Consider the following 24167-nt stretch of genomic DNA (forward strand, 5'->3'; position numbering starts at 1 on the left):
TTGAGGTGACTTGAGGGTTCCGAATCCCACCCCACTTCACACAGCAATGTTGGCCGCAGTCACCCACAGTTCTCAGGCCTCGTCACGGTGTTCCTGGAAAGGGGTTGCCTGGTCAGATAACTTTGGGGAACATTTGGTGAAACGGCTTTCTTTACTGTTGGTTTTCTTAACCCTTCTTATGTTGATGAGTCTATTCAACGCTCCAGGTGGGCTGTTTTTTTACAGACTAATTTGATCAAGGAGAATTTATTTATTTGGCTGTGTCAGGTCTTAGCTGTGGCATGCGGACTGTTTGCTGTGGTGCGCGGGCTTCTCCCTACTTGGCGCGCGGGCTTAGTTGCTCCACGGCTTGTGGGATCTTAGTTCCCCGACCAGGGATCGAACCCGCGTCCCCTGCATTGGAAGGCAGATTCTTAACCACTGGATCACCAGGGAAGTCCCAGGGAGCACTTCACAGAACCAAAAAACAAAGAAAAAAACACCTGGTGGACAGAATCTGGATCAAATAACGTGTATTTGGTTAACATTTTAATATTTTAGGTCTTTGCGGTGGCCTAGGTCTCTCTACAAATCTCTGGTGGTGGTTTTCCCTTCACTTGTGAAAGAAAAGCTGGACTGGGGCTTCAGGCAGTTCCAAGGAGCCTCGTTGCTTCTGTCCCCTGTTCGTTCCCCAAACTTGGGTTTCAGTTGGCTGGATGACGCTGCTTTTTCGGTGACAACCAGAAGCAGTGGTGATGTGGGACAGTTAAAGACAGTCTGCCTGGAAGGGGGCACGCGTGTGTTGCTGCCGTGGAGTCGGGACTAGCTTGCAGTTTACGGACTTTGGGCCCTAAAAGCGGATGAGCAGAAATGAAACACGCGTGGCTCTGATGCTTTGTGTCTTTGGTAGAGAACTGACCAAAGTTCTGTCCCCCAAACCTGCCCTCAGCAGGGGTCCCTGTGGCCCGCGAGGTGGGCTGCCAGGGCCCAGGCCTCCCTGGCCCCAGCCCGTGTGGCCCACGGCGTTCCACTTGCTCTCTGCTTGTTGAGCACGTGTTATGTGTGAGACTGCGTTTGGCTCTGAAGATACAGAGGCGAACACAACAGAGGCCCCACTCTTGTGGAGCTTAAGGTCCAGGAGAGGATACTGCCAGGGGAGCAAATAAGCAAATAGCATGTGCGCGCGCGTGCACACGCACGCGCACGCGCACACACACGCGCACGCACGCGCACACACACACACACACACACACGGCCAAGTAAACAGACACACCCCTTCCCTTTTCATCAGACGTTTTACCCTGAAGTTTTCTGCCCCCGGCTTCCCGTTCCGCATTTTCCGCATTTTTCCCGTGATGCCTTGCACAGAACAAGGGCTTCATAAATATTTATGTGATCTCATAGCAGCTGGTGCTACCCATGTGAAGAAGTACAGAGGGGTTTAGTTCAAACATTTACTGGACGGTTCTTACACTGCACACACCAGGTGACAGGCTGCGTGCAGAGCTGTTTCAGATGCTGTGTCTGTGATCTCTCAGCATCCCTGACAGGTACCCTTGGTGTAACCCATGCAGGATATAAGCCAGAGCAGGCTTCAGGAGCCCAGTTCAAACTGGGAGCATCCTAGAGGAGGTGGTGTCTCTACCTGAATGTGTGTCTGCCACGGAAGAGAAGATGAGAATGTCTTGGAGGCAGAGGGACTAAGCCAGGCAGAAGTCCAGAAGCGTGGGACATGCTGGGGGCTCTTCAGTGCCACAGTCATGGTCGGTGCGGGGTGCCCATTTTGAATGGCCTTCGACCCTAGTCTGGGAGGATGTTGCCGAGTTGAAAGTGTGAGTTTCACACCAGTGGTTTTGGCTGCTCTGTGGAGGCCTCACTTCAGGGGGTGAGGGTGGAGGCGGAGAAAGAAGGGAGGTCTGAACTACAGCAGTGGAGGTGATGAGGGTAGGTCTGCTTTCCAAGCTCAGAGCCCCATGCCCCCCTCTCGCTGGCCTCTGCCCGCAGCCGTGCGACATGCCCCGTTACCGTGCAGGAGGGTTCCTCCAGCAGATGGGACCGCTCCCAGCTTGCGCCCGGACACTGCCGTGTGGTCCAGGAGGTGCTGGGCAGGACCTTTGCACCAGAGGCAGCCTCCTGCTGAAACTAATTCTGTTCCCGTCCTGCCCCGGGGGCCCACAGGCAGCCCCTCCTGGGTGCCTGCACATCAGCCATCACAGTTCCAGCACCAGGAAGCTCTTCCTCTACCACTCAGATGCTTCCTCTCCGTTCCAGTCCTTCCTTACAGCCTGGCAGTCATTTTCTCAGTGCCCCCCTTGCCTTACTCATCCCTCCATCAAATATTTGTTGAATCCCTGCAGGGTGCCGATTACTGTTCTCAGACCGTGGGACACAAGGGGAGCGAGGCAGAGGCTCCGATCTCATGGAGTTGATCCCTTACTAGGGGAGACAGACCATAATAAACCCACACACACGGTACATCAGGTGGTGATGCCTGCTAGGAAGAGAAAGAGAGCATCTTGGCTTCACTGTGAGGCCAGTCCTAGGTTTCTTCTACAGGGTATGGTGTGTGTTTAATTAAGTCTACAGCGGCTAGGCCTCTTCTCCCGGAGAGGCCGGAGGCTCTTAGAGACAAGGGACAGACAGAAGTCAAGCTCAGGCCAGCTTAACCAAAAATCAGCTTTTGCTGGCCTCACTGAAGAGTCAGGGTGGGGTGGGGTTAGCTTCGGGCCTGCTGACCCCGGGCCTCCAGCCGTGTCTCCAGGGTTCAGTTTCCTCCTCCATCCCCAGCTCTGCTTCCTGCTGGATTGGCTCTGCTCCAGGGCCGCTTGTGGTGACACCCAGCTGCTGGCAGCCCCAGCAGAGAAAGAGCGCCCCTTCCCCAGTAGCTCCAACGGAAGTCCTGGACCCGAGTCTCATTCGCTGGCAGCGGCCTGGCCTTATTCATGTGCCACCTTGTCCCCTGGGGCCAGGGCATGCAGTATTCTCCTCCTTGAGCCTGGAGCCAGGTTGGGCTCCATCTAAACCACGGAGGTGAGGAAGGCGGGGGGGGGGGGGGCCTAGGCTGACCAAAATCCCAGCTCCTTCCTGCACACCCCCGAGCCTTGCGGCTGGCGGGCAGTCGGTTGCAGAAGTGAGGCTGGAGTCTGGACCCACAGCCCCGGGTGCTAGGCTTATGGGGTAAAGGGCAGCGCCAGAAGGTGTCTGGGCTCGCCCGTGGTAGACATGGTGTGGAGAAGCTGCAGCTGTCCCCAGAGTCCCTCCAGCTTTCCTTTGCTGTCATTTACTGCCCAGCAGTAAGCACATTCATGCTTTCATTCGATCCCTCGGGTTTGTGGAGCAACTGTGCATCTGTGCTGGGGAGACAGCTGTCTTGGGAAGCGTGGAAGACCATTCCACGCCTCCACCCTCCTCCCTTGTGGCAGTTTGGTCTCCTAGATGTCATTCACCCCAGTGGTTGCGTGGGCTGTGCCTGGGGAGGACTGTCGTGGTGAATCGGACCCAAGTGCCACAAGGCTTCAGTGAGCACAGCGGAGGGAATGGTCACCGTTGGTGGGCTGTGGCCCCAAAGTGAAGATTGGTGTCTGTCCTACTCCTCTGTAGGGTGGGAATTTTGGGGGTGGGGAGTGGGACAGTGTCCATTTGCCCATCTCGGGACTTGTCCTTTTGCCTCCCAGACCTTGTCCCTCCCACCCCCTGTCTTCTTTACTGTGGGTGATCGCCTTCGCCCCCTTCCCCAAACTCTGTTCTGTGTTTCCTCCACTCCTTTTACAACCGTCCCAAATCCTTCGCGTCGCCACCATCCGCCCCTCGGGCTCCCTGTCACCTTCACACCTGCCCCTCTCCCTTCACTCTTCTCCTTGAGGCTTCAGCACAGCTGCCTCTTCTCTGATGCTCCAGACCAGACCCTCCGACCGCGTCCCCCACGAGCGCTCTCATGGCCCGCAAACTGTGTCCCCTCCCGCGTAGTGGTCCTGCCGGGTTAAAGCTGTGTGAGTGCGGGTTCCTGGTTCACCTCGGCTCCCCACAACTGAGGGAGGGGGAAGAGTCGTGCGAGTGCTCCCCAAATTCATGATCCCCCGGCTTCCCATCCACGCCACTCTCCAGGCCTCGAGTGCTGAGAGAGGCCCCGGGCACGCCCGCAGGACTCATGAGCGCACCCAGAGCCACGCGCCCTGGCCCCAGGCAGTAAGACAGGCGCCTCTGGGCCCCCCCACGGGTTAAGGCAGTCCTCGTCCAGAACCCGCTGGCCAGCGGCAGGGCCTTCCTGAGCGGCCGCCCGCTCGAGCAAGTGGCCAAGAGCCATGGACTCAGCTGCCTGAGAACGACCGGCGGCATCTCCCTGGTCCAGTGACAACATCCCAAAGCGTTTCTTCCTTCAGCAGCAGCTGTGCAAGATGGCCTTTCAGACTTCTCACAACTCCACACTTTTTTTTTTTTTAACGGGCACTCACTTAGAGACCCAGGTGGAATGCAGGGCTGACTTGAGCGGAGTAAGCTCTCCAAAGAGCATGCGTCCCGTGGGCAGAGGTTGCAAATGGGTCATCCCTGGCCTCAGCTGGCCTGCAGATGTGGAAAAATTTAAAACCTAGGGATTTCCCTGGCGGGCCAGTGGTCAAAAATTGACAATTTCATTGCTGGGGTCCGGGTTCAGTCTCTGGTCGGGGAGCTAAGATCCTGCAAGCCACATGGCGCGACCAAAAAAAAAAAAAAAAAAAAAATGAGAAAACTAAACTAGTCTCCAGCCTTTGAAATTGGGGACCTGACATCTCTGCGCCTCGTTCCTGCAGCACCACGGTTGGTGGCGCTGAGTAGCAGCCACCCGGGCACCCTGCAGCCTGCCACCCTCCACACCGCACTCCCTCCATCAGTGACATGGCCTGTTCTGAGTGAGTCTTGGAACCTTTTTATTGGTGTGTACATGCACACAGAAAAGTGCACGTATCCTACCACTGTGTAGAGTTTTTTCACACTGAACACTTCCCCTCATCCATGTGAAGAAACTGTTTTCTAAGCTATTTGATGATCTTTTGAGTTACTAGTTTTATACCAGGTTTGTTTTTTGTTTTTACTTATTACAAACGAATGTAGCTTTGTTTACTGTACGAATATAGTGTTGGGGGGAAAAACACCAATTTTTCTTTTTGCAGAAAAGCCTGCCATTGCTCCGCCCGTCTTTGTGTTTCAGAAGGATAAAGGACAAAAGGTAAGGGGCCGGTATGTTCTCCCTTCACGTGGTTAACTCTGCCTTGTTTTCTCCCCAAGCTCTCTCTCCCCAGGTCGCATGGCCGAGGAACCTTCTGCCATGGAGAAAAAGCCCAGTGGCTTTAGGTTACCATGGCACGAGGTTAAGAGGGGGTGTGTATGGACAGGGCTCAGAGACCCTGCTTTAAAAAAGCAGTGGAAGAATCAGCTTCCTTCTCATTCCTAATGATTTGCTTTAGAAGTACTGCTGTGCATTAGGAAATCTGGTAGGAGGGAGAGAAAGGGGGCCGGGGACGGGGGGAGGGAGGAGAGGAGAGGGAGCAGTGCTGGTTAAGGGGCAAGTAGGACCTTTAAAGATTTTCGCGGGATTTTTTTGGCCCCAACCAACTTGCCATAAATGCATTTTGAACAATTAGTAGTCAGCTTGTATTATATATTCACCACCCATCTTTGTTAGGTTGCTTCCCCCTTCTTGGGCTTTAAATGTCTTGTTTTCCCTGATGTACCTTGCCTAATTCATCGTGATGAGCTAGCAGCCCGTCAGAGGACTGGTGGGTGCATGCGGCGGTGCCTTCCCACAAAGTCGCGTGTGGCTGCTTATCTTGAAGTCATTGGGGTTGTCTCCCTCCCTGAACGGATCAGCCTGGAAGGTCCGGGTTGTGTCCAGAGATGGTTGGTGTTCTGTGGTGATGCCTCCCAAGCTTGTATGAGGACTCCCCCTATTTGTCAAAAAAATGGATGGTCCCTGCCCTCATGCCTGGGACATGACAGCAGGTGTGATGTCATAACCACGGCAAGATTTCAGGGTGACCAATGCGCTGCGTTGATGCAGGTGTTCTGAAACCCGTGTGCGTCTTGTTGATGAGGACAGCATTTGAGGGCTTCTCGGCTCAGGGCTGTGACGCACAGACCAGGTGCTCGGGTGGATATCCAGTCCCCCCACAGGGTGGCCAGCTTTGAGTTTGGGGGCTGCTGGCCTGGCGATTTGGGACTCCTGGCGGCCCAGCTGCTGCTTGTAAACCCTGCCCCTTGGCCTGAAAAGAGAGCAGCCCCAGCGTTCAAGGGCTGTGCCGGGGAGGGCGCAAGTGCGTGGAGGGTGCGGGAAGGAGAAGCGGCTGCCCTGAGACCCCTACCTGCACCCCCGCGCAGGGTGTCTTCTGTGTCAGCCGGGGCTCATCTGCTAGGCTTGTTCTCAAATTAATCTTTCCCGTTGTTAATTCTTATGCCGAAGAATCGTTTTAGGAAACAAAACAAGGAAATGTTCTTCCCTTTTGGTTTCAGTTTTCCGAGTGGTATTTTCAAGATACATCAACCTCTGCCGTCCCCTCTCCCTTGGGCCCTGACCAGTGCATACATGTGTTTTTATCATTTGTCCTTTGGAAGTTCAGTCACTGTGAAGGGGCTTGATGTGCTTCTGGCTTTTAGAGGTGGGTGTGTTTGGTTTCTGCTTCAGATGTAAAAGTCACTTCTCTTAGGTTTTCCGTAAAATCGGGATTTTCTAGAATTTTGAGTTTTGTTATGATTTTCTTTTGAACCACTTTTAGTTTGAAACAGGGGTCAGCCAACTAAGAGGGCTGCTCCCACTGCTGTTTTTGTCAATAAAGCTTTATTGGCATTCGGCCCCGCCTGGCCCGTGCAGAGAGCTGAGGCCACACCTGTGCTGTCCACAGCAGAGTGAAGGGGTTTGGACTGAGACCAGTTAGCCTGCAAAGTCGAACATATTTAGTATCTGGCCCTTTACAGAAAAAGTTTGCCAACCCAGATTTGAAACAAGTAATTGGAATGAATAATTCTTAAAACCTGAAGACTTTCTGACAGCCAGCAGGGTGAAACGCTAAAACGTAATGTTTATTTGACTGAATTTAAAATGCTTTTAAAATGACTAACTCTTATTTCAGTACTGTTTTCACGGTTGAGGTGGTTCTGTTGCTTCGTAATTCAAAGGCTGACTTACACGTGTCACCTTCAGAAGGTTGATGCCAATTACATAAACGGGGTGAGGTTGAACCCGAAGAGTCTCCAGGGAGGTGCTCGTCACCGTGAAAACGTGCACATCAAAATATTGACTCAGTGCCAGCTCTAAATGGGCTTCTAGAAATAACTGACCTCCAGCTCTTCAGAGTTCGCCTGCTGTCACCCTTGTGTGACAAGATCATCGGAAGGGCACAGAAAACCTCTGCGTCTAACGGCAGAGGCCGGAGGAGCCTGCATGTCCGTCGGGGCCGCCCTCTGAGCTGCCGGGTGGGCGGCTGCCCAGTGGACACAGAGCCCTCCTCCTTTCTCTGCTGCTATGACAGCTCGGGCGTCGGGCGGGAAGGAAGCGGAGAGGCTTGGACAGCCGGCTCCATGGCCGCGTGGCTCCCCGGCCCAGGGGAAGCGACGGGAAGGTAGGTCTGCAAGGAGTGGCCACGACACTTCTCACAACATGACACCTTGAGACCCTCCCAGCTTCCCCCCCTTGCCGCGATTTCAGCCCTCCCTCCTCACGCCACAGTAGCAAGAGTTGGGAAGATCTGTTCAGGTTGCCGTTGTTTTTTTCTGAGGGAGCTTTTATTTTCCCTTTTCAACTTTCTGTTTTTGAAAATTTTTTCAAATCCTCAGTAAAGTTAAAAGAATGGTACTGTGGACCCTTGGGTATCCTTCACCTGGCTTCACCGTTAACATTTTTATCATAAATGCCAGAAACGCTCGACTATAAGTTGCACCCACCTGACAGTTTTCCCCTAAATACTTCAGCACAAGTGTCTCCTAGGAATTCTTCTCCATGGCCCCAGTGCCATGGGCACGCCTGAGAAAATGATAATTAATTCAGAAATACCCTCTAATAGATGGTCCACATTGAAATTTTCCTAATTGTCACCTAGGTCTCCCATACAGCTGTTTTTTGAGCCACTTTTTGATCCACAAAGATCAAGAAGTCCCGTTGTCAACTGTGGGAGCATTACCTTCTTTCAGTAAATGATCTCTAAACCACCAGTGCCCCAGTGGGATGCACTCCAAGAGCCCACAGCCCCCTTCAAAGGCTTTGAAATCAAAAAGAAAAAAATTAGGCTGCCAGCCCAGGCGTTTTGGTGTTGGTTTGGTGACAAAGACACACAAGATTTTCCGTCAGTCCCATAGACATTTGGAGTTGCATTTGCAGCAAACCACAGCTTGGTGGTGGTGGCCTGCCGGTGGCATCCCTTGGTCTCAGGACAAGTCGTCAGATCCTCCCACTGTTCCGTGTTAGAGCATCGGGCAGCAGCGGAACTCCAGTCCTGACGCCCGAAATGCAAACCTGGAGCCAGACTGACAGCACAGGAACTGTCTCTACTGCTTTCCTGTTCTTGAGCTTCCTCAAGATGGCGCTCTTCACAAAATGCTTGCATTTCCACGCATTTGTGTTTTAGGGGCAAAAATGAAACCTTTTCTTAACTGGCTTGAATGGAGACAGACAGTTTTTTTCTCTTTAACGTGAAGAGAATTTGAATCTCCTTCCGTAGTTTGTTTCACTGTTTGTGACGACTGAACGTTTCTTTCATTTACTTTATTTTCCAAATATTTGCTAATCTGAAGGCAGAAGATTTTGGGGTTGCACTGGCAGGATAATGTCCATTTAGCAAAAAGGCAGAAAGCAGTTACAGCAGCAGTTGGGCAGGAAGCAGGGTGTCACCGACAGCACTGGGAGCTTACTGTGTGTGTAACAAGCGTACCCTGTATGCGTGGTTTTTTGTCAGCCACGTATATTTTAGGATGATGTCAAAGCCTGCCAAAATCTCGATGTCCGATTTTAACAAACATGTTGAAAAACTACAGGCTCTATCTTGGTTCCTTAGAGCTTACTCAGACCCAAGGAGAAAATGCTGGAATGGCATTTGTATTTCTTTTTGGTCCTCCGACTTAGGCTTCATCTCTAGTCTGCCATGCCATGAGGGCATTTCTACATTTATATTCGTAAAGCAGGGATTTTAAAAAAAAATCCAAGTGGTTCTGAACAGAGATAGGCAATTTCCCCTAGAGCTCTGGGTTTCATTTTCTCTTTAAAATGGTGTTAAATCTCTAGCCATAAAGTAGCAGCAGACTGGTGCGTGGACCAACCTCGGTGCCTTGGACAGGTTTGAGGAATGGCCTGGGAAGGAGAGCCTTTTATGTCTTTGGCTCTCCCCTGCATAGCAAGAGTCGATTTGGGTGGCTTTTTTAGATGTATGGATGAGTTGTGTTGCTTTTGCTTTTTCATAAGAATGTTTGAAAGTTCTCTTAAAATCCTCTATGTAGTTCCTTTCATCTAGCAGGCTCACACATTTAAAAATAGTCCCAAGTCCTATCTAAAGAGGTTTCAGTCACTTCACAGGCAGGAAGAACACAGCCGTGTCTGCAGGGAGGCAGGGTGGCCCCGTGGTCATTTAGTTCACAAAGCGAGAGAAACGTGTGGTGGACGATGCCAGGCAGGAGGCTTGGGGACCGGAGCCCATGTATTTATAACAGGACACCAGCTCTGTAACGCACCTCTCAAGAAGAATCTTGGCCACAGAGCCCTCAGCCCATGGAAGCCCCTTTAGAATCCCAAGAACCACCTCAAAGGATGCCGGGGGGGTCTGTGCTTTTGAGGACGAAGACTTTGGGGACCGGCTTCCCCTTACCCTGGCTGTTTTCTAGATAAGCCCTGGCTCGGAATGTGCGGTGGGAGTCTGGGAGAATTGTAGGCCGAGGGGCTCCCTCCTTCAGCCGGAGCCCCACCCACCTGTCACTGATACAAAACCGGCTCTCTGTGTGTCTGCCAACTCGCGGGGTCACCCCACACCTGCGCTCGCCGAGCAAGAAAGCATTCCTTTCCTCTCGGGTTTAAGCGGCAGAGATGGGAAGGTGCTGGCGGGGCCGCAGCCAGTGCAGAAGCCCTGGCCCCACCGCCCTGGCTCTCCCAGTGGCCAGACAGGGTGCTGGCGCCCACCTCCCCCCACGAGTATGTTTGAGTGGATGGGTAATTAAGCCCTGGGGACAGTTTGACACAATTGCCCCTGTTCCCCTCTGCTAGAGGCACCGCCCCCGTCTTGGTCACAGGGATGTTTCCTCAGTCACTGCCATCGGCAGAGGATCTCTGTGCCACAGGGGCCACCTTGCAGTTTTCAGAAGGAGGGTCCAACTTCTTGCACACCTCAGAGCTCCCTGCCAGGTCCGACAGCAGCAGGTCCGCGCTCACTGCCCTTCTGTCAGTGTGGAGGGCTGGCTCTGTGGAGCAGAACGCGGTAGCATGTGCCGGCTCTCTTGGCCTGACCTCCCGGGCAGGAGCTGCTGAAGGCCGAGCATCTCCAGACCTTCCCCTGCCCCCCTCCCCTGCCCCGCGTTGCTGGCTTTATTTACATTGAAGGAAAATTGTCTTTTTTGCTCCCAGTCCTCTGCAGAGCAAAAAGACTTGTCGGATTCGGGAGAGGAGTCTCGGGGGGAGGCTGAGGCCCCCCACCATGGCACGGGTCACCCCGAGTCAGCTGGTGAGCATGCCCTAGAGCTTCCTGCCCCCGCTAGCGCTTCAGCCAGCGCTCCTGAAGCCCAGCTTCCTCCTTTTCCACGAGAACTGGCAGGGGTAAGTCCACCTCCACCCGGCATCCCATGGCCCGGGGCTCCCAACCCAGACTGGCCCCTTTCCCTCTGGGCCCCTCAGATCCACACCCCAGGTTGTCAGCAGCTGATGATAACTGAAAAGATAACAAAGGCCCTCTTCAGCTCCCTTTAATTCCTGCTGCCAAAAAGTCAGGAAAGAGGAAGTCCCCTTTTACATTGAGACTTTTCTAGTTGGGGGAACATTTACCCATAGCCAGAAGCTAGTCCTGGTTCCTGAAGGAGGCGAGGGGGCAAAAGAGGAATTGAGTAGTGGGGTAGAACCTTCCACAGCAAATTCGGCCCCTTCTCCCTCCTTCCATTTTTCCTTCTCCTCTCCCTGAATTTGGGCATTCAAGTTCAGTTATCTTAGAAACACAAAAGGCTCCGGCTTCCTTGACCTATAGGAAAAGGTGTCTACCGCAGATTGCTTTGCAAGACTGGTTGTGTTTGGACCGTGGTTGGGCTGTGAACTGCTTGTCTTCAATCAAAGCAGGAAGAAGAAGAGACTCTTCCTTTGAATCCAGAGGGAATCCCTTGAGCCCTTTATCTTTGTATTCAGAAGGCTTTTGAAGATTATAGGTGGAGAAGATTGTGAGCTCTCCAGAACAAGAAATGTCTTGAGTTTTTGGAGTTTGATAAATTGGGAAAGGTAAACATTAGCCTACATTCAGGATCGAAAACCTCGTCGTCTCGGTACCTAGTGACAGAGTCCCCCATTCTCATGACAGGGGAAAATGACTGTCAAGAAAACAGAGGATCCCGCTCTGCCACACTGAACCCTGGGCAGCCTTGCAGGGTGTCACAGTCCCAGGCCTTACCCCAGACCTTTAGCGGTTCCCTGTGTCCCATCACCAGTCTCCTGTGTCCTTAAGGAAGCCGCTAAAATTCTCTTAGAGCCACCAAACCCTGGGATGCGCAGGAATAAGTGATACTCAGGCAAGGTGAGGTTGGAGCCAAACTTTAACATTCTGGAGGGATCCGTGTGGGGCGGGGTATGGGGGAGTCCTGCGTGGCATAGAAGTGGGCTTGGGGTAAGGAAGCCCACGAGAGGTTCCGGCCCGAGGTGCTTACACCAGAGAGTTCTGGGAGCATAGTCCTCACACGAGGGCTGACAGCAAGAATTCAGAGGCTTTTCAGCTTTGGGGCTTGGAGGCAGAGCAGCTGCTGGAACCTTCTCCCAAATTGGCCGTTATGAGTTTCATGCCTTCGGCCTTTGCAGGTACATGTTTTCAGTTCCCTGAGAACAGATGATCTTTGTGCGGATCTGCCCAGGAGACTGGGCCCTTCTGCTGCTGCCTGGGTTGAAAAGCACGGTTTACGGAGCATCTCCCGCTGAAGAGGTTGAGGGTTTTCAGTCTAGGGTGGCAAACAGTAGAGGCTGTGTCACGGCAACTGCCTTTCCAGAAGCGAGGCTCTTTCAGGCCCCTTACTTCTGATGACCACTTGGTGAGACGGGGCCTGTGCAGGAAGCACCCTGGGGGCCTCGCCTTCAGGCTGTGGCCGGTCCAGGCAGTGATTTCTGAAGCCTGGCCGGTGGAGCTCGGCTCCTCATTTCTTTTGGACTGTGGGTCAGAGACTCTAATTCCGAGACATTCAAGCAGTGCCCCAACTGGCAAATGCAAGGTCAAGCGCAATGGCAGGGAGCCTGGGGATGGTTGTTACGTCACGTGGGAGAGAGTCGGGGCTGGGGGAAGCAGTTTCTGAATGTACCAGCGTCGTAGCCAAGGCCATGCCCGTGACATACACGCGCGTAACTGTGGGGATCCCAGTTCTGTCAGAAGTCCCAGCAGCGTGACCATCACATCACTTGTGACAGCTCTGAGTCAACCAGGGCTTTCTCTGCTGATTAGGCATCAAGGCAAAGTAACCTTTGTTTTTTAGGTCAATTAGGGCATAGATCAAGGCAGATGGAACCTGAGCCCAGCTTCTTCCCGGGCTGAGATGTCTATGGCTAACTCGGACTAGTTGCTTTTGCATCAGAGCAGATTTGGAGCTTGCTCTGTGCCACACTGGAGTTCAGGAAACACCCACATGTTACCCGACAGGTCCCATCCCTCACGTTTAGTCTCTTCTTTATTCCACGATCCCTTGAGCGAGTGTAAAGCTGCAAATTCTTTATAATAAATAGTGGCTCGCTGAATTGTTGCCTATAAAGGGCCCTTATCGTCTTTCAGTCTCATCAGAACTCTGGCCATTGAAGACTCAGTACCAGGAAAAAGTCTCAATATATCAGACTTCCTGGCTCTCACAAGGCAGCTTGAAGGAGACCAAACCACATCCAGATTAAGTTGTCCGTTTGATCCGGAGAGAGTGAGCGTTCCCAATGCTCACTTGGAGGCTGGCTGGAGTCTACCAGACTGAAGCTCTGCATCAAGGCACTGCCGAGCCTGAAATATGTTTATGAGACCCACCAGGAAGCTTAGAAAGAGTCTGGACCCAGCCCCTCATCCTCTGGCATCTGCACAGGGTTTGACCCTCGTTCCGCCCTGGCCCTGCCCAGCATTCACATCTTGGAAGGCCACCTCTCTTTTTCTTTTTTCGATGTCTGCCTTTTTGGTAAGAATCTCTGAGCTGGTTCCCTCAGTTACAGAATAAACAGCAGTGAATCTGCCTGTGGTCCACATGAAGGACACCCCTTAAGTGACTTTTAATCCCAGGCGTCCATTTTCCTGCAGCCCCAGCAGTGGGCTTTCTAAAATTTATTTATTTATTTATATTTTTTATTTTTGGCTGCGTTGGGTCATCGTTGCCGTGCACGGGCTTTCTCTAGTTGCAGCGAGCGGGGACTGCTCTTTGTTGCGGTGTGAGGGCTCCTCATTGCAGTGGCTTCTCTTGTTGAGGAGCACGGGCTCTAGGTGCGTGGGCTTCAGTAGTTGTGGCGCACAGGCTTCAGTAGTTGTGGCGCGCGATCTTAGTTGCTCCACAGCATGTGGGGTCTTCCTGGACCAGGGCTCGAACCCGTGTCCCCTGCACTGGCAGGCAGGTTCTTAACCACTGCGCTACCAGGGAAGTCCAGCAGTGGGCTTTCTAACTGGGCCGTCCAAATGGGGAATCACTGAGTCCCAGGCAGGCCAAACGGTGTCTGGCATTTTCTGGAAGGAATTTCCCTGACATGGTATTGCTTTCTGGTCTTTTCCGGGAGGTCAGGAAGGCAGCACCGTTCATTCCTGCTCACTGCCCATTTGTCTGTGTCTGTGTCTCAGCTCCGTCCCCTCCTCCTGGACTGGCCTGGCAGCCTTGTCCTCTCGAGGCCACGCCAGGCAGCCTCATGAGAGCCATGTTTGGGAGGGGGGAGGGTGCAAGCCTTAGCAAAGTGAATGATCGTAATTTTATTTTTTTTTACAGTCATAATTGTATTTATTGATTTTTTAAATTTTTATTGAAATATAGTTGATTTATGTTGTGTTGGTTTCAGGTGTACAGCAAAGTGATTCAGTTAACGATTGTAATTTTCGTTGTTTCCTCCTTTACACCAAGATCAGAAGCTTCTCACACCTGTGGTCCCATCCTGGGTTAGGCGTTCCCTCCTATTTTGTACTTGGCAACAGGGACTTATACGCACCTCACAGAATGAGCTGCTTCCCCTGAGGTTCCAGTGTCTTCTGAGGGGAGAGGACTGTGCTGCCTGTCCCGCCCACTGGAGGGACTCAGGCCACCTTGCAGCGCGCAGTCAGGGCGGGCTTGCTCGCTAGGCCGCGGCCTTGCCGCCGTCCACTTCATTCGTTCACTAGCGCCAGAAAAATAAGTTGAAGTGTTCTCTTTGGTCTTCTTTCTCTTTGGCCTCCTCATGTAAGCGTCCGTTGGGCATATTTTCATCGTGGCATCCCTAAAGGGTGCTGGTCCCAGCGTCCCCGGGGTGTCATCCTGAAGCCCCAATCCTTGAGTGGTGGCTTCTGCTGTGGGAAGAAGCAGAGGAGGAAATGGGGCTTCCACACCCTGCTCTGTCCCCGCTCCTCCCCAGAGGCGCAGATCCTGAGAGCCTGCTCTTAAAATCCTCCTCACAGGAGTCCCTGGAGCAATGGCTCCTGAGCTTTGGCTGCAGCCTTCTGGGCTCCAAGGAGTTGGGATTGCAAGGCCTGACTCCATGTGTGTCCCAGGCATTGTTCTAGACTGACCCCTGAAGAGCTGTTCCCTTGGTTGGGGCGAGGAGTGGCCCCCAGACCACTTTGACATGGAAGACGTCCTGTCCCCCCAGGCTGCTGTGTCTGAGGACAGTGTCTGTGGAGCTGTCATTGGCCTTGTGTGGGTTGAAGGGGAGCAGTGCACACCAGGCCTTTTCCTGCTTTGGGGGAAGACAGCATGAGGCAGCCAGGCCCAGACAGCAAGCGCAGGCCTTCCCTGGCAGGAGCAGGGGGCAGGCTGCTTCTCGCACGGGCAGTGGTGGAGGGTTTTTAGCTGTCAAGTAGGCTCCAAAGGCAAGCAGAAATAACTTCGCTTTGCAGTCTGTCTTCCTGCTTCCTTGCCCTGGTTCCTATTGAGGAGAGTTGTTGGCGTCACTTTCCTCACTGCTTCTGAGTCGGCTGTTTCAGACCCACCAGGAAGTTCCAGCAGCTTCTGGAAGGTCCTCCCAGTTGGGGAATCTTCCTGTGCTGTCCTTTGCAGGCCTTAGCCTCCCAGCTTTTCCAGGACAAAGAGGCCTGCCACATGCCTGTGGGGTGGGTCTTAGAATAGACTAGGAGCGTGGATTTGAGGGTCTTCTGGGGTCAGGGGTCTAGGAGTATCTGATCTTGTCTGGCCAGGTGCCCTTTCTTTTCCAGGTCACCAAAGGGGCTGTGGCGGAGGACAGGCTCCATTTGTGCAGTACTTGCTGAGCGTCTTTTGTGCAGTGTCCTGGGTGTGGGGTGTATGAGCTGTGAGCAGAACAGACAGGGTAGGGCCTCATGGTAGCAGGAGACAAACAACAGATGGACACATTAGATCACATCCCACTGTGATGCACAAAACAGGGCAGAGGCCCGAGAGAAGCTGGAGGGTAGGGTGGAGAAGAGCTGCTCCTGCTTGCTGGGTGATGATGTAGCCCGTGAGCAGGGGTTCACCCTGGAGGTGGTCAGGGACAGCTGTGGAAGTAGCACGTGAAGAAGGAACACTGAGGCAGGAACAGGGTTGACATGTTCAGGAGACAGGAAGGAGACAACAAGGCTAGGGTGTGATGGACGAAGGGGGCCCAGTGCTGCAGGAGGCCGCCCGGCCTCAGCAGTCCTGGGCCCCAAGAGGCGGGGCTGCAGCCCCTGAGGTCTGGGTACTTTTCTGGAGACAGGCTCCTAGCACCCATCAAATTTTCAAGGAGACCCAGATCCCTGAGAGGTTTGGGGTGTCACTGGCAGAGGTGAGGAAGTTAAGTGTTGTTAAAAGTGCCCCAAAATACACAAAGCAAAAACTGACAGAATGAAGGGAGAATAGACAATCCAGTACATTGTTGGAGACCTCAGTGCTCCTCATTCATGTTCAGGTGCTAGAACGTCCAGACAGAAGCAGGACGAGGACAGAGAGGACTTCAGCAGCTGCAGGGTACACGGTCCTCTCAGGGGCATGCAGGAAGCTGCAGGATGGACCACTCACTAGGCCACAAAACAAGTCTCAGTAGATTTAAAAGGATTGAAATCACACAGAGTCTTCTCCGACCACAATGGGATAAAATCAGAAATCCGCAGCAGAAGGAATGCTCGGAAATTCACACATGTGGAAATTAACGTAGCTAGCCAAGAGGAAAGGCGGGGGTCCTCTTGAGATTGAGGTGACAGAGAACTGGCCTCCCCAGCCGCTGAGAAACAGGACGACGCTCTGGCCTCACAGCTTTTGGGTCCGTTGCTCTGTGTGTAACTTGGGGGACACATGCCTTGGCAGCTTCCCCATGGCCCATGGAGTGCCTGGAATCCGGCTGCTTCCACTGAACACAGGCCAGTGAAGCCCCACTGTGTGCTGGGGCCACACCCTTCTGGAACTTAGAGGCTAGAGGGGGACCCTGACACCGACCCACGGCTGGAGTGAGAGCCGTGGAGAAGTGCAGGGAGCGGTGGGGCCACGGCCTGAGGGGTTTTCGTCTGGGGGGCAAGGGAAGGGACGGTGTCCGTGGGTGAGGGAGCAGTGTCTACAGAGGCAGGGGGCTGGCCATTTTCCAGGTGCCAGAAGTCATTCAGGAAGCAGCGGATCCCACAGGCCCCAGAGGCTGCCATGGGCAGGTTTGGGAGAGTTGAGATGCTTGTTGAGTGAAAAGGTGGGGGGTGGGGGGAGTCGAGGATGGGACTTGAGGGCGAGGGCTGGGCTGGGGATGGCCGGGCCTGCTGTGGAGGAGTAGGAGGGAGGGGCCTGGAGCCTGCACCTTCATGGTGTCACCCAGGGCAGGGGAGCATCTGAGAGGAGCACCCGATGTTCTGGTGACATGGCTCCGTTCTGTCAGATGCCAGCCTGGGCCCCGTAGAATGACAGCACTGCAAGAGCGCCTCTCTGGGTCCCCCATGCTAAGACCCTCTTCTCTGCCCCTCCAAGGGTCCCCTGGTCCCTCACCTGGCTCTCCCACCTCCCCCAGCACTGCCCCAAAGTATGACATCCCGAGGGGGTGAGCTGGCTGGGAGAGCGTGGCCTGTCCATTTGCGAGCCATGTGGCACTGCCTGCTTAGCCCACTGACCCCCTGCACCTCCCTCCCTACGGAGGAAGCGCTGGCCCCGCCATTTTCAAAGCGAAGAAGTGGAAGCTTGGGCCAGTGAAATAATTTGCCCCGCGTTTCAGGTTTAGGACATGCAGAGCTAGGAGAAGCTGACTAGGCTTGGCAAGCCTTCGAGAGCAGGATTTAGTGCCTTCATGCTCTGAGCTCGAGCCCTGGCCACTGTTTTGCACTCATGTAGAGCCAGCCTGCTGGACCCTTGGGTATTTTATTTCATTTTGGGCCCCATGATATGTTCACATATTGAGCCCCTGTTGTGTTACGAGGGTTTCGCGTTTCCCAGGCATTTTGGTGGATGGTCTCTGATGGGGGGGTTGGGGGGGAAGGCCAGGTTGGGGTCCTTTTCTTACCATCCAGGCTCTCAGTGTCCTTTAGGATGGGTCTGCAAACTCTGCCCCCCGTCTGTTTTTGTCCAGCTTGCAAGCTAAGATGGTGTTTTAAAGGATTGTAAAAACAAAATAAAGAATATACAACTTGTGGCCTGAATGGGGCCTGTGAAGCTGAAAATACTTTCTGGCCCTTTACAGGGAAAGTGCCACCCCAGCTCTGGGAGGTCCCCCGGCTCCTCGTCTGCAGTTTTCTTATTTGCAGCAGTTACTGCTTTTACACACGGCTTTGCAGCTTGCCAAGCACTTTCCCATGCATCATCTCATTTAATCCCTAACAGCTCCTCGAGGCAGGTGGTCCTCCTTTGGCTAAACTTAACTCCTGAGGGGCTTTTCTGAAAATAAACAAATTGGCTCCCCTGCTTGCTCTTAAACCGGTGACCCGGGGGCGGGGGTGGTGATGTTCACCCTTCAGAGTTTGCTTTTGGCTGCTTAGTTCTGAAGAATCTCATGTCCCTGAGAGGGGATGTACAGCAGGGACTGTGTATTATCCCACATGGGGCGGGGGCTCATTATAAGCTTCTTAATTGCTCGTTCGCATTCTAAAATTAGAGGTTGTCAAGGAGGAGATGCTTCAGCCACCTTTCACTCTCAGCTGATGATTGTTCGGTGGGTTCTACGGTCTGAGCTGTTGTACCTGGGGATTCTCTTCTGAACACTTCAGCCCAAGGCTTCAAAGCTCTCGGCTGCTCTGGAAATAACAGCCCACCTTGAAACAGTTCCATACCATGGGATGTGCCAGGGCCAGGAATGGGAACCACCATGACCCAGTGTCACGCAGCCAGTGTCAGCGGTCCTGCAGCCCTTCAGGGTGCAGAGAGGGTTGCTTTCCAGCTCTTGGCAAAGTGAACTTGGCCAGATCCAGTTTCAGTGTTTGAATTGGGGGGCTGGGGTGGGGGAACGCCAGTTAGCTGTACCCAGTGGAGAAACACGGAAACTGATCCTGTGCTGGGAACGCGTTCCCAGCCGTTAAGAGGATTCCTTGGCACGAGGCCTGGTGAGGCAGAGGCGTGACGGTTCATGGGGGATTTTTGAGCATTAGGTTGAAAGCCTGTCTGTGACCCGGGTGACTGAGCCCAGGCCACGTGCCCTCAACGCTACATTTCGGGATCCATTTGTGGCAGAAGTCAGGAGCTGCCGTGCCCTGGGCCACGCGGCCCTCTCTGACCGCCCTTACATGTGTTCTTGTTTCAGAGGTCAGCCGGAGGCTCCAGCCCCGAAGGTGGAGAAGGTGAGGAAATCTCTCAAATGTTTCACCAGTTTTGGTTGTAAAAGCGGAAGCAGCCTGATTTTTCTCCTCCTCCTCATTTTCTGTAGATTCTGACCGAGAAGATGGAAATTACTGCCCTCCCGTCAAGCGAGAAAGAACATCCTCTTTAACGCAATTCCCGCCTTCACAGTCAGGTAACAGTTGCAGCCCTTCGATAGACGGTGAAAGCACCTGTGTTTCCAAGCCCGCTGTTCCCCTCCAGCGCCTCACACCCCTGTCTGTCCCCTGTGCACATCCCGTTAGAACTCAGTCTCCGTCAGGAGTGAGGCTGGAGCGTGCCCGAGGGTAGCACAGGTGCCCCCGTCTGGAGGGGTGAGACCTAGTAGACTATTAATAAGCAAGGCTTGCGAAGAAATCGTCCCTCTGAAAGGGACCGTCAGGGCCCTGGTCGGGGCTCTGACCATTAAGCGCACGTCCACCTTGCAAGGCCGCTGGCTATGTGTTGACTGAAGGTGGGGGAAATGGGGTGTCCTCCTGGCCCTTCAGCCATGTGCCTAGAGCCCGGTGGGCCAGTTGAGAATCCCAGGCACACACACAGACAGTACATAGGAGGGAGTCCAGTGGCCCCAGCAGGCACTTTGGTGGTGGAATACCGTGAGCTCCCCGACGAGGGGGCTTGGGGGAGCCTGGAAGCGTTGGCCAGGCTGGGACCCTGTCCCTGTGGTTGTGGCTGGGCCCAAGGGCTTGGAAGCTCCAGCCTGGTGCCAGGTCTGCACACACACACACAGGCCAGCAGACCAGCTGGTGGACACAGGCTGGTTCAGGCAAGAGGCGGGTTCCTGGGGTAGAGGGAGATGCTGGGACTACTTAGCAGGGGGCTCTGCAAGCCTGGGGACACCCCTGCGCCTTGGAGGGTAAAAGCTGCGGCAGGGTTCCCCACTCCCGCCCCCGGTCCTGGCTCCGTCCACTCTGGCATCGCCCCGTGCTGTCTGCGGTGCTGGCTTACAGACACTCTCCAGTTCCCCAGCTTGAAGTTCATTCTTGGGAATTCATGTAAAACATTTACAAGTGTGAGCCCTAAGGATATCACTTTAAGGGAAAAAGAGACACTCCTGGAAGCTTTGTTTCTGCTTCCAAGAATAATGCAAACGTCACAGGAACGTACAGTGTAGAAAGTGAGTGTCCTCTTACGCTCATCCCTGTAACACTTAATTTCATGCCTGTTCCCTGAACACTTGTTTTGGACATCGCCTCATCCTTTTTCACAACTGCGGGAGACCCCCCTGAATAGAGGCACTGTCGTTTGCTAGCCAGGCATTGAGGAGCCGTTCGGGCGGTCCACAGTGCAGGCTGCGGTTACGTCCTTTTTCTAAGGATCTCTGCACGCTTGTCACGTGAGCCTTACCACAGGAGGAGGGAGCGTCCACTTCCTGGCCTTGATCGTACTCCTTCCCGCTCACCGTCCACTGCTGAACCGCACTTTGCGCATCGAGAAGGTGCAGCGGAGAAAAGAGGAGGTGGTTTGTGCTGTGACCGTAGGCTGAAGGGGTAGAGGACCAGCAGGCGTTAGCCCTCTCCTCTCGCGCGTCACCACCTAGGGGATGCTCAGCGCTCAGCCATCAGGGGAGTGGAGCCACAAGCAGTCCCACGTTTGGAGGCCTTTGCACTGCACTGTTTCCACTTAGCTAGCTGCCTGCTGTCCGCACAGTTAGATCTTCAGCCCCACTGCATTGTTGCCTGGCCCACAACCCGGGAAGCAGTTGATTTTGTAAGATCCTAAACAGGTGAGGGGAGGGGGTCTGCAGCCAGCCGAGCCCCGACTGGTGACAAGGAGCAGGGCCTGAGGCTTGGCCCCAGGGGAGACTCGGAACATCGGGTGCATCCGCTTCCCTCCTGGCTGCTCCCACAGGGGCACAAGGACGAGGCGGGTGGCCACAGCAGGCCAGAGTCAACTGGTAGATATCAAACAGATTCAGGCTGTTCCACTGGACACCCACCTTTCTTGTGCTTTAGAAAGAGTCCCAGGGTTTCACTTTTACTGGGAGTTGCCAAAGGCCAGGTTCACAATGCTGACCCCCCTTTCCCCAACGGTGGGGCCTGGAGATGACCCCTCAGGTGGGAGAAGTGATCCTGTGCACGTCTACCCTGCCTACTCACACTGTTTTTCCTCTTGTTCCCTCCCCTGCCTGCACCTCCTTGTTGACAGTATCAAAAAACAATGTTTTTATGCCATCCACCTTCTGCGAGCCATCTGCAGGCAATTCTGACTCAGAACCAGGTGAGCCCTCGCGTCCCTTTACCTTTCTCGGCTGGTCACTGGGGGTTTCCTGGGATGAAAAGCAAGGTCTTAATTGGGAATGGGTGGTTTGAAGGCAACCTTCTTTTTCAGTTCCTAAATGTTCCCCAACTCTTCACTGCACAGATTTGGAATCTGGTGTGAAGCAGGCTTCATCAGCCCTTAATTTCTGTTTCTACAAGCAGGGCCTGGTTACAAGGAGTTGCAAGTCCTTTTAAAAAAAAAAAGAGAGAGAGACAAGCAAAAACAAAAAAAAACTGTAATGAAGTATACTACTCATTTTTCAAAAGTTTACACAAATAATACGTTTGTATCATTAAAAACTCAGAAATACATAGAGTAAAAGAATCCACCTCTCCATTTCCCATGCACTCTGCCATCCCAATGGTAACCACTCTGAAGTTTATGTAATTTTCCAGACCCCTTCTCTGTGTATTAAATTCTCACATGAATTAACATTACTTAGATCTGTTTAGATAAATATATTTAATCAGAGCCTTAGAATTTTAAGGAAAATAGCTTGATCCTTTCTGAAGAATGTGGGGCTTTCCTTTTTTGGTCTCTCACTAGAGAAGCAACTCCAAGGTTTCCTGAAAGTTTCTCCCACGTGGCTGAAATTCCTCATAAAAGATTTAATGAGCGAGTGTAACCATCTTAATTCTGTAACCCAACCTGCCTTATATAAATTCATTGCCGACTTCAAAAGCGCTGCGAGACCAGTCATACTCTGGCACGAGGGCACTGTCGAGGGAAGAGGCAAGTTGTTAGAACGTTGAGGGTTGATTTGATGAGACATTGTTTCAAACAGTTGAATTCATTTTGACTCTAAAGGCAAACTGTTTTGAGCTGACCCCCCTCACGGGGCCTGAAGAGGAGCTTGGTTTGTAGGGGTCCTTGGGAAGACCTGGGCACTGGCCTAGCGAGTCACGTTCTGAACCCCGGGGGCCGTGTCAGCCGTGGTGGGTGATCAGCCACTGAAGCCAGCCCTCGAGCTCTGTTAGGAATCTAATGCTCGCCCCCGAGGTGTCTGTGCGACAGCCCCACTCCCGCTTCTTCCCCGAAACCTTTATCCTGCAGCACTGAGAGCAGGGCAGCCCTGAGCGAGGCGGGTAACTCGGACCTGCCTCCGAGGCCTGCCACAGCCCGGCCGGCCCCTGGACCCGCTGCCACGTGCAGCGGTGATAGACTGGCTCAGCCGCTCTGCAGAGTGAACTTATTCTTAGCTCCTTGCCTGCCTGCCTTTTATTTTTTTTAGCTTCAATTTTTGCGGGAAAAATTGTAACACTTAAGAATGGTAAAGCACTTCTCTATCCCTCTACCTAGAGACCCCATTCGATTTTCCCGGGGCGTCCCAGTGATGTCCTTCATGGCAAAGGCATCAGATCCTGGCTCACACATCACGTATCTGCAACAGTCCCTCGAGCTTGCCTCGGCTTTTATAACCTTTCAGAGTGCAGGCCGGTTACATTGGAGAAGGCCTTCAACCTGGCTTTCCCGCTGTTTCCCGGTGACTGGACCAACTTACCCTTGGGGGCTAGAACACCACAGAGGTGAAGCTGTGTGCTTCCTGTGCACTGTAGCAGGTGACTCATGGCGTTTACTGTCCTGTTACTTGAATAGGGCGGAGCCCGCCCAGGTTCTCCACTGAAAAGTCATGTTTCACCCTTTGATTAATATTTTCTGGAGAGATACTTTGAGACTCTGGAAGATCTCATTCCTCTTCTTACTTTTTGCTGCAGTGTTAGCCTCCAGAGATGTTTTCTTGCTGGGAGCGGCTACTCCTCTGGTGCTGGCCGGCCGGGGATTTTCTGCCTCCTGTGGGCCGGCACTCTGCTGGACAGCAGAGCTCTTCTCTGCCACTGCTTGCTCATGTGTTTACTAGAGCCACATGGATGTTCGCATTCCTGTTTTAGTCAGTGGGCTATAATCTGTTGTTATTAGTGTTTACCTTAACATTCAGATTTTATCTTCACCATGAGTTTATTTTAATCATCCCACAGTTGGCTGCCGGGAGCTGCGTCAAGCCTGTGCCCCTTGGCCATGTCCGCATCATTCTTTCGAGCATGTCCTTTTCTTTCTGTCATAAGGGGTTCCAGGCTCATCTTCTTCCCTCCCTTTCCTCAAGGGGATCCTGGTTCTGCTTAGGGGAGAGTGGTCTCTAGAGACCAAGATCTGAGTGCTCTGCGTGCTGGTCGCCGTTGGGCTGTCGCCGCTCCCAAGCCCTCTCTGTGCCCAGAGCTGAGAACACACACAGCCAGGAGCACAGACATACGTAGACCTCTTCGCCTACACACACTCACATCTGCACGTGTTTCTGTGCCTCTGCTATTCTGTCTGCTTGTATAGGTCACCCCCGGTTCGGGTGGGTGCTTCCAGCACCAACAGGGTTCATTGTAGCCCCACCTCCCCCCCTTCCCCCCCTTCGTATTTCTGCCTCTTTTCTGACAGCAAGAAACCTGGCTCCCTTTGTCCTCAACACACTTACTCATCGCTCAAGCCCCTGCCAAGCTGCCTTCTCTCAGATTCTTTTTAGCCTGTGGTACACACCAGGTTAAATTCTGATCTGCCTTCCTGGTTAAATCCAGAGTTCCCTCATCACCTGGGTCTCTCTGAGGTGGGGCACAAAAAAGCCTGCTTGCTTCAGGCATGATTCAGAGGACGGAGGCTGCCCCACAGCAAGCTCACGGGGGGCCGTGCATGTGCCCTGGAGAAGACACGGGTACAGCGGCCTGTGCACCCCTGTGACCTTGGCGTGACCTTGCACCCCCGTGATGGGCTCTGGCCATCAGGCAGTGCCTCTTCACTGCACCCTGACTGCGTTGCAGGACAAGTGAGCTTCTGGAGGCCATGAGAAGAGA

General features: G+C 53.4%; 1 protein-coding gene across 16 annotated transcripts in view; it reads left to right on the plus strand.

The window, feature by feature from the left end:
* Positions 1-24167, plus strand: part of RANBP3 (RAN binding protein 3) — a 56965-nt gene that overhangs the window by 13432 nt on the left and 19366 nt on the right. For 3 of the 16 annotated variants that reach the window (XR_012331121.1, XM_073803360.1, XM_073803361.1), the window contains exons 2-6: positions 5127-5182; positions 10550-10738; positions 18998-19034; positions 19121-19207; positions 21220-21291. Coding sequence is in view for 15 of the 16 variants with exons in the window: in XM_073803360.1 (XP_073659461.1) it covers positions 5127-5182; positions 10550-10738; positions 18998-19034; positions 19121-19207; positions 21220-21291 (441 nt within the window). In the remaining variant the exon portion in view is untranslated. Of the gene's footprint in view, positions 1-1525; positions 1812-5126; positions 5183-6475; positions 6609-6701; positions 7569-10549; positions 10739-11248; positions 11405-18997; positions 19035-19120; positions 19208-21219; positions 21292-24167 lie in introns of those variants that run through there. The other 13 variants (XM_073803364.1, XM_073803365.1, XM_073803367.1 and 10 more) reach the window with 10 other exon arrangements.

Source organism: Tursiops truncatus, chromosome 3 (assembly GCF_011762595.2).
Source record: "Tursiops truncatus isolate mTurTru1 chromosome 3, mTurTru1.mat.Y, whole genome shotgun sequence".
Taxonomy (NCBI): Eukaryota; Metazoa; Chordata; class Mammalia; order Artiodactyla; family Delphinidae; genus Tursiops; species Tursiops truncatus.